Source organism: Marmota monax, unplaced genomic scaffold (assembly GCF_021218885.2).
Source record: "Marmota monax isolate L192 unplaced genomic scaffold, Marmota_monax_Labrador192_F-V1.1 WCK01_AAM20220418_F8-fsc00038, whole genome shotgun sequence".
NCBI lineage: Eukaryota > Metazoa > Chordata > Mammalia > Rodentia > Sciuridae > Marmota > Marmota monax.
The window spans coordinates 1078714-1096488 of record NW_026692498.1 but is presented as its reverse complement, the minus strand read 5'-3'; the positions used below and the strand labels follow the sequence as shown (position 1 = coordinate 1096488).

Genomic DNA, 17775 nt, shown 5'->3' with positions numbered 1-17775 from the left:
CTGATTGAAGCACAACGCCAGGCTTTGTTACACAGGACATTTGTTCTCAGACTGTGTTGTTCTCAGGGCCTCCAACATCTCTGAATTAGTTAGCACCTCAGAAAGGAAGAGCTGGTGCTTTCCTGAGCTCTGTGACAGGAATTCTGGGTTCCAGCAGATGCTCTTGTGTGCACAGACTCCCTGATGTGACTATCAGCAGCCAACAGCTGCATACTAGGTGTCTGGTACCTCTTTGGGCACACCTGTAACACTCCACTGGGGGCTCCAAGCAAGAGCAGAGCTCTGATTTACCCTCATCCTGCAGAATCCATCTCTCCTGCAGATTCACTCCCCACTCACTGCCCACAAGAGCATGGGTGAGTTGCTGCCCCCAGCCTCAGTTTCTCACTTGTGGCATATAGCTGTTGGCTCTCCTGAAGAGCCCAGGGGGTTGGACAGTCCCCACTTCAGAGCCCAGCAGGTGAGCATCACCAATGCTGGATGTATGCTTGGGGTGCCCTTGTGGGGCCCACGTTCAGCCCACACTCATCTAATGGTACCTGATCCTGCCAGCCTCTACGGCAGCCACCCTTGGTGCTGTGGAAAGACACGTTCCAGGGATATGTAACAGCAGTAGCGTGGTGGCAGGCCAGGGCTGGGTCTTCATAGAAGAACAGGAACTTTCCAGGCAGAAGAGCATCAGGGCATGTTCATCAGTTCAGTAGTTCCTAGGAAGGGACCAGAACCTCACACCATGGACAGTGGTCAGCTCAGCGTGGATCAGAAACCTCAACATAGGACCTCAGCTACAAAACACTTGGAAGAAAATACAGGAGCAAACTTTGTGACCTTGAGTTTCTTGGATATGACACCCCAAAGCAAAGCAAAAAAAAAAAAAAAAAAAAAGGAAAAACAGGTAAACCAGACTTCATCTATATTAAAACGTTTCACCAGGTGCCAAGACTATACCTGTGATCCTAGGGACTTGGGAGGCTGGGGTGGGAGGAAGGCAAGTCCAAGGCCAGCCTTGGCAACTTAGCAAGACCCTGTCTCAAAAAAATAAAATAAGAAAAAGGGCTGGGATGTGGCTCAGTGTTGGAGCACCCTGGGTTCAATCCTCAGGATTGCCCAAATAAAATAAATAAATAAATAAAAATAAAAAATAAAGGGAGGTTATAGAAAGAACTGATAGAACTCAACAATGATAAGACAAACAACCCAGTTAAAAATGGCAAGGGATAGCTGGGCACAGTGCCACATGATTGTGATCCCAGCGACTCCAAAGGCTAAGGCAGGAGGATTGTGAGTTCAAAGACAGCCTCAGCAATTTAGGGAGGCCCTAAGCAACTTAAGGAGACCCTGTCTCAAAATAAAACGTAAAACGGGCTGGAGATGTGGCTCAGTAGTTAATGCCCCTGGGGTTCAATCCCCAGTCCAAAAACAAAAACAAAAAGGCAAAGGATATGAACAGGTATTTCTCCAAAGAAGATAAGTGAATACCCTGTAAGCCCCTGAAAGGAAGTCTGACGTCACCCATCAAAAAATGTAAATCCAAACCCCATTAGGTGCCCCCTTAAGCCCACTAGGATGGCCATAATAGTAACTTTTTTTTTGTACTAGGAATTGACCTAGGGGTGCTTAACCACTGAGACACAGCCTGAGCCCATTTTATGTTTTAATTTGCAATAGGGTCTCACTAAGTTGCTGAGGCCAGCTTTGAATTTGCAATCCTTCTGCCTTAGCCTCCTGGGATACTGGGATTATAGGCCTGAGCCACCAAGCCCAGTTCATAATAGTAAGTTATTCATTTATTTATTTATTAAAAATGGAAGCCAGCAAGTGTTGGGGAGGACGTGGGGAAATGGAGCCCTCCCCCTGGGCCTAGGAAGTGGCACAGCTGCTGCGGACCAGTCAGCAGTTGTTCAAATGCTGGGTACAGAGCTGCCATGTGCCTGAGCAGTTCTCTCCTAGGACATGCCCAAGAGGAATGAGAACCCATGTCCACATAAAAGCTTGTCCACAAATGTTCATAGCAGTCTTATTCACAACATTCCAATGTGACAATGACCTAAGTGTCCAGCAGCTACCGGAGAATGTGTCACACCCCTGTGATGGAGGGTTGTTTGTCCCTGAGGAGGAGTGAGACGCAATTGAAAACAGGGTCTAGATGTTCACATCAGTAGTGTCCACAGTAGCCAAGACGTGGAAGCCATCCAAGCATCCTGGTGGGTCAGCTGATTAACATTCGAGTCCACCCACACCATGGGATGTCACTAGGCCCTCAGCAGGAAGGACATTCTGACACCTGCTCCAACACAGGGACCCTCCAGGACACTGCCGAGATGAGCAGACACAGAGGAGTCTGATTCCACTGACGTGAAATGTCCAGAATAGGCCCATCCCCAGAGACAGGGGCAGTTAAGCAGAGAGGCGGCTGGGTGGCAAGTGGCAGCTGGGGGGACAGGGCTTCTTTGGGGTCATGAAAGTGTGCAAAAATATATTGTGAGTATGCTGAAGCCACTGACGTGCACACTACATGGGCGGGTGGTGTGTGGATTACAACAGTAGAGCTCCAGGGGCCTGGAGGAGGGACAGAAGGGACCCAGAGCCCAGAGCACACAGGCTGGGCTGGCTCTGGGCCCCGCAGGGGAGAGAAGAGCTGGCAGGTGCAGTGTGGGCCACACACGGAGTCTGAGGAGGAGACGGCGGTGGACCCTCTGTGTCTTTCCTTCCCTTCCTCTCTTGATCCCAAGGCTCCTGCAGCTATCTGGCCAGGGCTACTCTGCCCAGTACCCCTCTCTTGTGTCCCAGCTAAGGGAGCCCAGAATTAGGGTGTGTGAGAGAGAGGGAGCCAGAACAGTTGGAGTGACACTGAAATCAGTACCAGCAGGTGACCGCAGTGAAGTCTCAGGTGACAAAGGGAACTAGTGGCTGCCTTCAGCAGACTCAGCAGTGTTCCCAGAAAGTGCTGCTTCCAATGCAAACATGTGTGCTTCATGCCTGCGGGTGCACTTGTGGGCGTGGGAGACAAGAAGAGGGTGGCCCTGGGTGGTCCTGAGTCCAGTGGCAGAGAAGGATGTGAGAAGAGTTGGGTGAGACTGGAGCGTTGTGACCACAAGACAAGGACACCTGGGGCCCCTAGAACTGGCAAAGCAGGAAGGCCCCCCGCAGGCCTCTCAGTGAGCCGGGCCCTGCAGATCTGATCTGGGACCTTTGGCCCCAGGATGGAGAGGCTGTGGGTGTCTGCTGTCCTGAGGCAGGGCCTGTGCCTGCACCTGCAGTCCTGCCTCGCTGGAGGACAGGCTGCTTCTGCACCATGCACCTGCCTGGCTCACCCCTTCCTTGGGATCATGGGCTCTAAGCAGCCCTGACATTGGCTTCTACCTGTGTCTGCCCTGGGGGCTGCTCCTTGTGGCTTTGGAGACCACCAATTCACAGGAAAGCTGCCACATCCCCAGGAGACAGCCCCGACAGGGACCCAGGTTTGGGGATGGCTCAAGAGTCTCCCACTGCACTGTTGGAAGATGGGTCTAGTTGTGGTGGCAGCTCACTGTAGTTTTTTGTTGTTGTTTGTTTTTAAATATTTATGATTTATTATTATTTTTTAAGGTGGACACAATATCTTTATTTTATTTTTATGTGGTGCTGAGGATGGAACCCAGTGCCTCGTGCAGTGGTAGGTGAGCGCTCTATCACTGAGCCACAACCCCAGCCCCTCTCACTGTGGTTTTAATGCATCTTTCCTATCTTGGTGGCCAAGTGTCCTTCCAACCCTTCTGAGCATTCCAGTTGGGTTGCTGCTTTTCTTATTTGTCGCATTCCATGACTAAACACTCGGGGTCACTCCAGGTGAACTGGGCTGGCATGAAATAATCACACAGAGACAGAGAAACACCTTTTTCTTTGGGTCCTGTCACAGCTCCTCTGATCTTAGGGATCTGTGGAAAAGAGAGAGGAGCATGAGCTGCACCCTTTTATTGAGGAGAAGCCCGTCAAATGAGGCCAGGGGTAGGGTTACCAAGGAACAGGTGAGTGTAGCTCAACCCCTCTGCGTGCCACCTACTCCTAGGGCCTCGCCTAGTTATCCCAGCCAAGGAAAGCCCAAGTTGCGAGTCACAGCACCTCCAGCGCCAGACTAGAGTGATCTTCCAGATCCCCGTGGTGCATCAGGACTTAAAGGTGTGTGCATTTGGAATGGCTCCCACACTTATTAAGTTTGAAGATATTCAGATCTGTTCTGCACAATGTTCCTTCAACTGATGTGTGATTTGCAAATATTCTCTTGGTCTATTGCTTATCATTTTCTTAACTGTGTCTTCAGGAGTAAAAGTTATTAAATTCAATTAAATCATAAAAATATGATGGACTCATAAAAATCACATTGGGAGCTGGGCGTGGTGACCCACGCCTGTCATCCCAGAAGCTTGGGAGGCTGAGGCAGGACGATTGCAGGTTCAAAGCCAGCCTCAGCAACTCAGGAAGGCCTTAAATAACTCATGGAGACTCCATCTCTAAGTAAAATATTGAAAGGGCTGAGGATGAGGGGGCTGGGATTGTGGCTCAATGGTTAAGGCCCCTGGGTTCAATCCCTGGTACCAAAAAAAAAAAAAAAAATGGGCTGTTGTATCTAAGAAATTCTCACTCAGCTCCAAGTTACAAAGATGTTCTCATTTCTTTCAGGAAGGTGTGTGTTTATGTATTTCACACTTATGTCCACCGGTAATCCTTAACTTGTCCATTGAAACACTGTGTTGGCCAAGGCTACTGTTCTGCACGTGATACCCAGGTATTCCAGCACCATTTGCTGAAAAGACCATCCTTTCTCTGCAGAAAGTCTTGCACCTTTGTCCAGAATGAATTAACATGGAATTACTCACCACAGCCAAGAGACGGAAGCAGGCCAAGTGGCTGGACAGATGGCTGGACAGACAGACGCAGCCCATCTACACAGTGGAGTGTTACTCAGCCATTCAGGAAGGAAATTCTGACATGGGTGACCTTGAGGACACTGTGCTCAGTGAGACAAGCCAGTCAAATGAGGCAAGGGGTAGGATTACAAAGGAACAGGTGAGTGTAGCTCAACCCTTCTGGGTGTCCCCAGAGGAGTCACAGACGTAGAAACAGGGAGTAAAGTGGCTGATGCAGCCAGAAGGCTGGGGCTGGTGCTTATGGGAGGGGGTTCCAGCTTTGCAAAGTACATACATTTAAAACTACAGAAATGCACACTTGAAGGGGGTCAAAGTTGATGTTATTCCCTTTTGACCACAAATCAGTATGTTTAAAAACTAATCAGCCACCGAGTGTGACTCTGGTCTGACTGTGCGTTCTGTTTCGTTGATCGGTGTTCAGTCTGCCCTGGTGGCGGCATACCACAGTGGCCTGATCACCAGGCCTCTATGGTATGTCTTGTCATCAGGTACTGAAACTTCCAATTTTGTCCTTCTTTTTCACAATTGTTCTGGATCCAACCTCCCTCCCTCTCTGTTACCAGGCTGCCCTTGAGCTCCTGGGCTCACTACATCCCCACAGCACAGAGACTACAGAATGCACCACCGTCCTCTGGATTTTTCTGTCTGTTGCATTTCCATATTAATTCAATTCCTTGTGAGGAGGAGCTTGCTGGGGTTTCAGTAGGATTATGTGTATCCATATATCAATTAGGGGAGATTAACTTTTTTAAAAAAGCGTGTCTTAAAAAGAACACAATATGTCTTTCCACTTTTTGTGTATTCTTTAATTTCTCTCAGCAACATTTTATAATTTTCACTGTGCAAGTCTTGAACATTTTGGTCAGATTTACCCCCCAAGTATTTATTTATGCATTTAACATGTTTTTTTTAAAAAGAAACATCAATTTACAAAGTTAAAATACTCAAACTTATCAACTGCTAAAATATAAACTCTAGTACTTTTGGCTTCTTAAATTCTATAAGACAACATATTTTGGGGTTTATTAAATGTGTTTTTATAAATTGTTGGTAAATGAAAAGTCAATTTAAGATGGCTTTGTTTCTGGGTCTTTACCAAAAATAGATGATCAAGGGTTAGAATTCTACTTACATGTGTTGTTCTACATGCCAGGAATCACACAACAATAACAAAACCAATCTAGTTTTGATTAAAAAAAAAAACTAGAGAGAAAACAAAGTATTTTATTTCATTGACAAAAAGTCATTTTATATACATTCATAAATTTTCAGAAATGTTTCAAATTGTAAACTTAAAAGGTCAACAGCTAGGATTAAAAATGTAGGGGCTGCTGGGGCTGGGGTTGTGGCTCAGCGGTAAAGTGCTCCCCTAGCACTTGTGAAGCCCTGGGTTTGATCCTCAGCACTACATAAAAATAAATATATAAGTAAATTGTGTCTAACTACAACTAAAAAATAAATATTTTTTTAAAAATGTAGGGGCTGGGGCTGTAGCTCAGTGGTAAAGTGCTTGCCTCTCATGTGTGAGGCACTGGGTTTGATCCTCAGCACCACATAAAAATAAATAAAGATACTGTATGTTCATCTACAAATAAATATTTTTTTTAAACGTAAAAAGTTGTAGATAAAAAAATATATTTTCTTTATAAGGAAAAATATTTCTGAAAGATATCTGGTACGGTAAAGTAATTATTTTATCCTATCGTTCAAAATAAAAAAGTGAAACAGGACAAAGCTACTTTTCTGCAAAGAAATTACAGAGTCTAATTACAAAAGGTTTGTAAAAGGTATATCTCAAAAATTTTTCATGTGATTAAGTTGCATGTCCTCAGTACAGACAGTTGAAGTTAAGGAGTTTTCTAAGGTCACCTTTTAATGTACCAATATAAAATAAAGTCTAATTCTCTCTCTGTGCTTAAAAAGGACAAGATTTTTTTTTAAATATTAAGATTTTATTTACAAAGCTTTTTGATTGTACAGAAAGTAAAAATGCTGTTACAATCTCAGTGTAACTGGTAGCTGCGGACAGTTGACTCACCAATCACAGCTCTCCGTGCTACAGCAAGAGTCTTACACAAAAAACCTAACAATGCTCACAATTTTGTTGGCGCAAACTCCCCAAGCTGGCGGTGGATTACAAGAGGGACTAAAAGGAGGAAGGCGGAATGTCACAGGAACTCTTCTTTGGCCCTTTGGTGGGTGGGCGTCCTGGGGTTTGTATCACAGCTACCTTTTTTTTTTCTTTTTTAAACAGCTATCAAATCCATGAGCAGTCCAACCAAGACTGAACAGTTTTGTTTGGCGGTTTTTCTGGGTCTTAATCATCTTCTTCTTAATCATCTGTTTCTCTCTTCCTCTTTTCAACTTTCTCGCTTTCTTCCTCTTCTTCATCCTCATCCTCCTCTTCCTCATCTTCATCTACTTCTCCATCATGCCCAAATTCTTCTTCCTCCCCGCTGACCTCATCTTCCTCATCTTCTTCCTCAAACTCTTCCTCCTCACCATCCTCATTCTCCTCATCTTCTTCACTTCTCCTTCTTCCTCCTCCTCTTCTTCATCCACACCATCCACCTCCACATCTGCGTCAGGGGGCTTCCCCGTCTTCTGCATCGTAGCCGTCCAGGTCGGTCAGCTGGGGCAGGAGTCCGAACACACTCTCAGTAACCATTCAGATCAGTGACTTCACAGTTAAACAGATCCAGGCTCTTCAGACAATCCAACTTTTTCAAAGGTTCCAAGGTGCTGATGTCTTTCAGTTTATTTCCACTTGAATTTAGATGTGTGAGGTTGGAAAGTCTTTCTGCTAACATATCCAGACCTCCATAGAGCTCAGCTTTTTCAATTTAGGTAGCTTGGGGAGATTTGAAACTGAAATCAAGTCTACATTTATTAAACTGAGGGAAAAGGACAAGATTTTTAAAAACATTGATCTGATCTTGTTTATCAAGATAACTTCTTGTGTCTATTAGGTTTTATGAACTAGGGTTCATACCTATTTTAAATTTGTTTTGTAGCTCTGGTTAAACAAACAACTGTTATTTTAGGATATTACAATACAGCTGTCATTCTAGACTTATGTGACTAAAGACATGTATACAAATAAAAAACAAAGTATGTTTGTCTCAGCTTTGTCTAAGTGTTATGTAAAAGCTTGTAAAATGGAAGCTATGTATGTTTAATACATAGTAATGTATGTATGGTAATGAATGGTAATGAATGAAGGCTCTTTTATACATTGTATCTGACATGAAAGGGCCACACTGACATTTAAAAACCTGGCTTATATCTGTTTTCTTTAACTACATAAATGTTTTATTGTTATATAAATGAGATGCATGTATATATCAGATAATGTCCATTTCTGATATCTCACCTGAGTTAAGGCTCTGCTTCTCACCTTACTCCATGTTAGTATGGCTCCAAAACAGGCCAGAATTAAGCTTATTTAAGATTGTGTTCAAAAGACAGATTTTTTTTTGTTATAAAGATTACTGTGATTTCAAAGTAAATAAGGGATATAATGCAAACCAAGGAAAGGTTTGAGTAGATTATAAAAGGTCTTTAAGATTATAAGAGAGTTGCAAAAGAAACAAAATATGAAAAGGATTTTATATGTGATGCATTCATAAATTGGTCTTTGTAGACGTGAAATAGATATCAATATACCTAAGTACTATTATCAACACCAGGTCTCTTGGTTTGAAGCTATTACACGAACTAAATCCTCATACTACTTTATAATTGTTGCCTGTTAGTATTTTAGAAAATTACTTCTTCTAATGGACCAACCTGAGTTGATTTAAGACAATAAACCATCGGCATCAGAACAGATAGAATGTAATGCTGACTTTTAGTATTAATACTGTCCCTAATTAATTAAAGAGGGTGACTATGAAATTACAGATATTGAAATTAAAACCCACTACTCCTACTTCAAAATGATGAAATGGCCTCTCCAAAACTTGGAGATCAAAGTCAAGGAAGTAAAAGGGCCAAGGAAAAGCAGCCAGTATTTTGGCCCCTGCCCACTAAGGTCAGCTGGAGCTCAGGGGATGATGGAACTTTTCTGAGGGCCCTGAACCTGGGGAGGCACTGGACCTCTTCATCAAGGGGAGTGTGGAGACCCTAGAGAACAGGAAGCCAGACAGTGCATATTTTGCAAAGAAGAGGAGTATTGGAGGAGGAAGTATCCCTGATACTTCTGAAGGAAGCCCTATGTGGTCAGCAGATGGCATGACTGGTCGAGGAAAGCTAAAGGAACCAAGAGTCTTCTCAAAGGTTCCCAAGAGCCATCCCTGATAAATCTCTGCTGATTACTAACAGTAGATGAGAACAGGGTCAACTTTTGACCAACTTGGCCTTAAATACCTGGCAGGAGAATTATAAGCAAAGCACAGCCATACATGAGCATTAAAAAAAAAAAAAGAACATGGTTCTTTCAATGTAACCTGACATGTACACTTGTGTCATTCCCCCCAAAAGTAAGTTAAACTGGGAGGCTAAAAAAAAGGGGGGGACTCTTATACAGGAGTGTCTGAAAACTACCACAAAAGATGCTTCCAGTGTGCTAGGCTTGCTCTGAGTCAGTTTGAGACCTACAGTGTTTTCCTAACCTCCCAAATAGGTGAGCACAATATGATTTTCACTGGTGTAATTATTTAGCTCTGATATTTGTCCCCTGGATTGCTCTAAAAGATGTAATGTGGCGCACGAAAGCTCTAGCTAACTTTACCAAGAGAGTCCTAAGTGACATAACTAAAGGGACCCTTCTGCTAACACAGAGGTAAGGCCAATGAGAAAGCTATTTTACAAAAATCAGATGGCATTCCATAGCTCAAGGGGAACCTGTGCCACTACAAAAATTTAGAGTTGTGCATATGTCTTTAACAGCTTCGTTGATGTTTCTAAAGCCTTAATTGTCCTGCACTCACTAGTATAAACACTGTGTCAGGCCACACTTTTTAACAAGTTACTATGATCATGGTCTTTAGACTAACACTGATTAGTTTTTTTATTTTTAATTATAACAATATCTTTATTTTTTATTTTTATGTGGTTCTGAGGCTCGAACCCAGTGCTCATGCATGGTAGGCGAGCGCTCTGCCTCTGAGCCACAACCCCAGCCCCAACACTGATTGTTTTTGTGCTATTTGTTTGCAAAAAATAATGCTTTGCTGTCTTGCTTATTGTTGTACTGGCATGATCCTCATCCTAAGTAGACCATGTCCAGTCACCTGCCAACTCTCACCATGGACCTCTGTATTGCCCTGATGCCCGAGTCTCCTAAATATTCTGTTAACTCTAGATGGTCATGGAGATGCTATCTACCATGGAAGTACCACCTCACTTATCTGGGGGCCCATTAGAAAGGACTCTGTACAAAGACCCTGACTGTTCTTCCCTTCTCAACACCCGCTTTCAGCCTAAAAAAGTTAGAGTGGTCATTATCCAAATTCCCTCAAGCAATTAGGGTTACTGCTACAGATGTGGGGGGTAATGATGTCAGGAGGAAGAGATGAGGCTGGGAGAATAGGGAGGTGGGTCCCTGGGTATCTTCCTGGGCAGTAGAACACACACAGCACTGAAGATAGTTGGTAAGAAACTTTTAAACTTTTAAAATCAGGACCTATGTGACTGGGGGTGGGGTGGATGGGTCCATGCCTCTCCAAAGAAGGGGAAATGACTGATTGATATTTTCATATCAATATTTGGACTAAAGCTGTATGAATACATTGTGTCACTGAATGCCTTACCCAGGGTTGGGCATGGGGCTGACTTCTTTAAACTTATAGATCTATATAAACCCCTAGACAGTAGCCTCTCTTTAGTATCCTTCTCTGGGGACCCCATCCTCTTTGGGAGCACTGGTTTCTTTCTATTACTCTAGTAAAGCCTGTGACTTTGCTCTTACCCTTGTGTCCATGGATTTAAAAATTTTTTTAATTGTTGATAGACCTTTATTTTATTTATATATTTATATGTGGTGCTGAGAATTGAACCCAGTGCCTCACACATGCCAGGCAAGTGAACTACCGTTGGGCCCCAGCCCCAGCCCCACGTGTCCATGGATTTTATTCTTCAAATTCATGAGATAAAGAACACAACCTCACTCTTCATGCTACACTGTAGTCCTGTGTGGAGTGCAGAGAAGATGGGCCCAGGCATGAGGGAGATAAAGAAGGGCCTTAGCAGCCAGGGCAAGATGGCAAGTAGGGAGGTTGGGGGCAGGGCCAGAGCAAATGAGCATGGAGAGAGTTTTCTGATGAGGTCAACTTCCTGCTTGACAAAAATGCTTGTGGACATAAGCAGGGGACCCAATCAGACAGATACTTCTGTACTCATGCCCCTAAGTCGGGGATAAAATAGAAAAATTAAAACAGATGCATCGTCACAGAGGGCACCAATCAATAATAGTGAGGAGACCATGGACAGGGGAGGAGGTAAGGAAAGGAGGAAATTCCAGAGCCCATAAAAAGAACAAGCCAAGACTTCCCCACCACATTCCTGGCTCTGGGGCCTCTTCTCTTTGGAGAAGTTTGTCTCTGTGACTTTTGCAATAAACCAGCTGCTTGTTTGCTATCTCTGTATCCTGTTCTTCAATTCTTTGCTGAACTGAGACAATGAGCTCAGCACCCCTAGATGAGTAATAGGCTGGAAGATCCAAGGCTGGTCTTCCCTGGCAGAATCCTGGGGAGGGCTGAGAGGCCACAATTGGAGGGATGAGATACCCTCTGGGGAGCTATGCAGAACACAGGGTGGCCACTTGGGTTCTCTCAGCTCTTCCACTCACCTGCAAACCTGTGCCCCTCATTACAGGGCTGGGACCTTCTCGGAAACTGGGGTAGTGTGAACACCCCCATTCTTGCAATCAGTTCAGAAGATTTTGAACATGTCCTGCGAGTAACAAGCACGAATTATTAAAGGGCTATGAAGGTGGAAAAGGAACACTCTCAAGGGAGAGTGGGTCCTCTCACAGACGAGAGGGACAGTGTGCCTCGTCTCTGCTCCAGTTTTATTGGGGGTCCAGGAGAAGTTTCCAGAGTCCTGTCCAGGTCAACCTCTTAACTTTTGACTGACTGCAGGATGACATCAGACTTTCAAGGCCCTGTGGCCAGGACAACTCTAGGTCACTTTGGCCCATGCTGACCAGTTCTAATTGGAACCTGTTCTTACAGATTTTTTGGTTAGAGGGAATTATCCTTAGCCTCCTGAGTACCAGGATCTATTCTGCGGAAAGGGTCACAAAAGCCTCTCCTTCAGGGTAACTCAGGTTCCTCTTTTTGACATTATCTTGGGCCCGCATTTCTCCTGCAGACAGCAGGTCGTTTGCTGTGTCCACACAGGCTGTGTCCACTGTAGCCAGGCAGGGCTGGGAGTAAATCGTTTCTTGGAAAGGAAAGATGCGGTTCAGTACAGTCTACAGAACCCTTCCCTCAGCCTCAAGCGCCTATCGCTCTGGTCTGCCTGGCCCCCACCACCCCTAGGCCTGGGCCGGTCTCCCCTGGGTCCACTTCTTTAGCGTTCCCACGTAAATGCTCTACCTCCAAGGGATTCTGAGTGAATTAGGACTGCAGGGACAGCTGCCCACGGTTTGTTCTCAATCTTAAACAATCCTCTCCAGCGCATCAGACAACTGCCAGGGCAGATGGTATCTCCAGACCCCAGCTTGTAGCCTGACCTGACGGAAGTGAGGAGTTCCCGACTCCGCTGCAGTGTGGGCATGCGCAGAAGGCAGGCGAGGGGGAGCCCTTCGCAGGGCGGCCGGGGCGGGAGAGAGCCACTGCGCAGGCGCCTTCCAGCGGCCGGTCCCGGCCCCCCTGAACCTGGAGCGCGCGTGCGCGGCGAAGCCGGAAGGGGCGGTGCCTGCGCTGCGCCTGCGCGGTGAGCGCGCTGGGGGCGGGGCACGGCGGCCGTCACCTGACGGACGGCGGCTGCCTGGGGGACAACCGTTGGCACGCAGGCTCCGGCGGGGCGGAAGAGCTTATCCTGCGCGTCACTGTCGGGTCGGCGAGGTGTGGGGGGCCGCCGAACCACCATGGCAACCACCGTCAGCACGCAGCGCGGGCCGGTGAGGCCACCGGAGAGGGCCGGGCGGGGGCGGCGACCTCAAGCAACGGGAGGGGCCTCGGGTCGCTTCTTCCGTCAGCTGCGCGGGCGGCCGGGCGCCGGCTTTCCTCGGCCGTCGCGCGCGCCCGCAGTGCTGCGCGGAAGCTCGGGGTGGGGCTGGACCCACGCGCGGGCTGGGCGCGTGGTAGGCCGGAGCTGGCGCCTTCAGGACCCCCAGCCGGGCGGGCCCCAGATGAGGCAGTTCCCTCACCCCCCCACACAGCGAGGGCAGTGGGGACCGTTTTCTGGGCCCAGTTAGTGGTCACCTTTCCAAGTCGGTTTCTTCCTTTGCAAATGAGAGAGTGGGATCAGGGAAGTTGGAAGATGGAAGACCCTTCCGGCTGGAATTTTCTCTGGAGCCCTGTCTTGGTTTCCGTAGTGGTGCTGTGTCCTCTGGAGAGCTGGCCGGGATGGTCTCCCAGCGGCTCAGCTGAGGGTGCTCAGTGTCCATCCCCTGGAGTGCAGAACTGAGGCTAGAGAAGCTGGGTGTTGACAGTGTTGTCAGAGAGCAGACTCTCTGCTGCAGACTTTTTCTGAGGTCTTTGATGTGAACCTCCCGACATACTTGTCACACTTGGTGTGGGAGCTTTCCAGAGTCAGTACGGAGAGTCAGGGTTGCCTCCCTTGCTCACTGTTTCCATGTCTTCGTCCAGAGCCACCCTAGGGAACAACAGCAGGTCATGTTGGCAGTTTTCTCATTTCTACCTGGCTTACTCAACAGAGATGTGGGCTTTCCCCTGTCCATATCCTCCACTGAAGCAAGTGACCAGCAGGACAGCCCCTCCATTGCTGTGTGGTCTGGGAGTGTCCTGACCTCCTGTAAACTCAGTCTGGGGTGGGACTGAGTTCGAGTTAGTACACTGGTGCAATCTGTCTGGAATGAAGTGAGCAACCAATGTTAGCCTTCACCATTACTGATGGGAACTGTCTCTGTTGCTGTGACCATGTGAACTGGAGTAATGTACATACTGATGAGTTATTGGGAATGCAGGCAGTGTTCAAACTTGGTGGATCTGTGGTGTCCAGTGCTGTGGCTTGGTCCAGTTTCCTACTTGTTCAGTGTTCAGGGGGGTCACATGGTTCCCTATCTGTATTACATGTAGACAAAGCAATGTTTTAGGGGCACCCTAATGACTTGCAAGCATGCAGTAACATTGGGTCTGGGCTCTAAGGCGGCATTATTAGTGAACTGGAGTCTTGGACTCTACTTGGGGTACATGGTGACTAAAATATTCAGCAGTGTGAATGATCATGGCATTCAGAGCACCCATGGCTCAGTGAACCACAGGTGTGTAGCACCAGAACAGGTGGCTGTAAGTGGTGACTCAGAGGGTCCAGGCCTCGATTCAGGAGTTAGGTGCTGTGAAATTTGCTCCCCAGCCTGGGTATGTAAGTCTCATTGAGGCAGTATATCCGACTTGAGTCTTGAAAGGGAAACAGAAGCATGGAGTGGACCAGGAGGGGAGCCACTGGAAACAGGAAGTTCTGGAGATGGAGAAGGGGGTATGTTGTTTGGCCATGAGCAAGCTGTCTTATAGATGGAAGACTGAAATGACCCTTGAGCCTTATCTGGCCAGTGACAGTGTTTCTGTGAGTTTGGTGGACACATGCTCTCTGCAGCTTCACCCTTTCCAGCAGCAGCTGCTGCTAGCTGACCTGCCCATAGCCCCTGCTGCAACAGTGACTAGGGTCCAGTAAAATTCTTACTTTTGCCAGGATGTATTGATGTTTATTACATCCCTACTTTTTCTGTTACAAGAAACGGAGTTATGGAGATGTGAAGATTAACAGGGTGCTGGCTTTCCAAACAGGACCTGTGATACAGTGAGTGTGTGTGGTCAGTCCTGGAATCTGGCAGGCAGCCTCCTGCGTGTCAGCCCCTGGTGGGGTTTAGGTCATGGTTCAGGTCTTCCAGCCTGGGAGCCTGAACTTGTGCTTGGGCAGCTGACTCTGGCTGACTACTGCTTCCCGTGGGTGGGGATGGAATTCCCATGCAGAATCCTGTGGGCTGTAAAGGGGCAGAGGACAATCTGACAAGGGTATGGGAGGGCCCTTTGTCCCTTTTTTGAGCTAGGGATGGTGAGGGGAGGACATGTATATACCTAGCATCCTACAGGTCTGAAGGAAGGAGTCTTTGCTTCTGTTAGCAGAACCAGTGCAGTTCTTGCTTCAGGAGAAGCAGCACATACATCTTCAGGGTAGTTTTTCTTGAATAGCCACTAAGGGATGCCACACCCTGTATTGTATCTGCCTTACTTTTGAAAAATGCTGCTGTTTTGGAATGACTACCTTTCTTCTGCTTAGTTCTATTAGAAAGCTCCAAAGGGGTTCCAACAAGAAGTGACAGAGGGTCCTGTTTCTCTGTGGGTGTGTGGGTATGTAGGCAGGAGACCTGTTTAAGGCTGGCTGGCATTCATGTCAGGAGTGGTCAGTGTGTGGGGTCATCTGCTTCTGGTTCCTTGTCCTGCTTTTGGAGATGCTGGTTGATCAGTGGCCAGCTCTGCCCTTATCTCTGGGTGTCTCTCGGATGGTCCCTGGTGGCACAGGCCTGTCCAGGGTTATGTTGGTCTCTGACTTCATTGATGACTCTTGCTAAGCTTGTGGCTTCATTAGGGATGGCAAGGGGTGGTGTTCAAAAATGGTCTTCCATTCTTCATTTGTGAACTGGGCTGTAACGATAAGCCTTGCCATCAGCCAGAGCTATCTGTCTGTCTTGAAGGAGCGTGTGTCAGGGCAGGCAAAGTTAATTGCCTAGTCTTTCCCCTTATTGTAGGGATAGAGGAAGGGGTTGGTTTTCTTTTGAGGTTTGTATTGGCTGTCTCTTTCTTGAGTGTACCAAGAGCCCATGGTTTTCAAGCCTTCTGTGCCTGAGTCTTTGGCTCTCATCCCTAGCTACATGTTTATGGTCAGGTCCTGAGCAGGCTGAGTGGTGCTCACCAGCTGGGTCATTGGCTCGGGTCTCTGGCTGCTGTGAACGTCTGCTTGGGAATCTGAGGCCAGGTTAATTGTACATGCATACTTAGCATTGCTGATCCTCTAGTAAGTGGGGCTGTGGCCAGGAAGTGGTAGCCTCTCTGACCTTTTACCTTTGCTCATTTGTCTGATACTAGGATGGCTACTTTGCTTTCCTTCTAGGGAGTGTTTATTTGTTTGTTTTTCTTTGATTTACAGTTTACTCAGAATCTATGTTTAAGATATATTCATCATCAATAGCAAACAGGCACATTCTTTTTTCTTGTAATTTTACAGTACTGGGGATAGAACTGAGGGCCTTATGCATGTTAGACAAGTGCTCTACCACTGAGCTGCATCCCCAGCCCACAGCTGCATTCTTAAAAAGCCAAATATCTAGGTCCAGTGTGTTAGTGCAAACTTGTAGTCCCAGTGACTCAGGAGGCTGAGGTAGGAGGATTGCAAGTTCGAGGCCAGCTTCAGCAACTTAGTGAGACCCTGTCTCAAAAATAAAGAGGGCTGGGGATATAGTTCAGTGGTAGAGCGTTACTGGGTTCAATCTCCAGTAACCTCTTATGTAACAATAAAAACTCTTAGTTTTTTTTTAATATTTATTTTTTAGTTTTCGGTGGACACAACATCTTTATTTTTTATTTTTATGTGGTACTGAGGATTGAACCCAGCGCCCCGCGCATGCCAGGCGAGCGTGCTACCACTTGAGCCACATCCCCAGCCCCAAAACTCTTAGTTTTTATTGTTACATACATGTGTTTGTGTGTGTGTGTGTGTGTGTGTGTGTATATATATATATATATGTATATATATATATATGAATGTATTTATATATATGAGTATATATACATGTTTTAACACTTTTGTGCTTTTATTTATTTTATTTGTTTCTTTTTGATTTATTATACATAGGTTTAAAAACATTCAGTTCATTACTAAGTTCTGTGCTGGTTTGGAAAATACATAATGTGTTTTGTTCTCTTGAGTGGTTAACCTAGAAATGTTAACATGCAGATGAAGCTCTGAAGTCAGTCATCATAGTTGCTTTGCCTGGCAGTGCCAAGACCTCAGTGCAGCCTTGGATGAGTTCTTCCTAGCCTGGGTGCTGTGTATGCTCTGTGTTATAGTTCCTGCATTTTTTTTGACCCTCCCACAGGGAGCAACAGCATTTTTATGCAGTCAGTGCTTGTTGAGATTTGCTGAAATATATGCTGCTCTCTTTACCTTTGCTTAAAGTTCCTCTTTTAGATCTTAATTCCTAAGGACCCATGCTGCTGTGTGTGGTATTGTGGTTGGTATTTGCTTCTCCTCTTGGTATGTTGAAAGTCAGCTTGCTGTCTTCCTCCTGCCTTTCAAACCTCTGCCTGGCCTCTCTTGAGAGTCATTACTTCTTTTTTGCCTATTGAAATTTTGGACATGTAAATTATTTGAGACTTTAAGTACAGCAACAACTCTCAGTCTTTGATCTGGTCACCATTCACAAAATTGTTTTCAGGGCTTAAGAGAGGATGGGTAGAGTTGGTGTGTGGGCAGTGCCTGCCCCAGGCCTGGTCTGGGGACTACTGTGGACTAGTGAACTTGCTGGGTGTCTATGGTTCAGTTTTCATTTCTCAGAAACTTGGCTTTTACTGTGGCCAAATCCCTAACTGTCTTTGCTTTGACACCAGCTAGACAGTAGAGCTAGGTACACGATGGTTTATGGGGCTGGGGGACCTGCAAGAGGCAGGGAGGCAGCATGGCTATGGAACTGGTAGGAGGGACAGCAGCTCTGGCTCTGGAAGGCTGCACCCAGGGGCAG

The 17775-nt window shown here is 46.4% G+C and overlaps 1 protein-coding gene and 1 pseudogene across 1 annotated transcript in view; one reads left to right on the top strand and one right to left on the bottom strand.

Moving 5' to 3' along the window:
* Positions 1-7224: 7224 nt before the first annotated feature.
* Positions 7225-12619, bottom strand: LOC131424186 (acidic leucine-rich nuclear phosphoprotein 32 family member B-like; annotated as a pseudogene).
* Positions 12620-12810: 191 nt separating this feature from the next.
* Positions 12811-17775, top strand: part of Tollip (toll interacting protein) — a 29176-nt gene continuing 24211 nt past the window's right edge. The window contains exon 1 of the mRNA XM_046444800.2: positions 12811-12975. Coding sequence (XP_046300756.1) covers positions 12943-12975 — 33 coding nt within the window. The 5' untranslated portion in view covers positions 12811-12942. The remainder of the gene's footprint in view (positions 12976-17775) is intronic.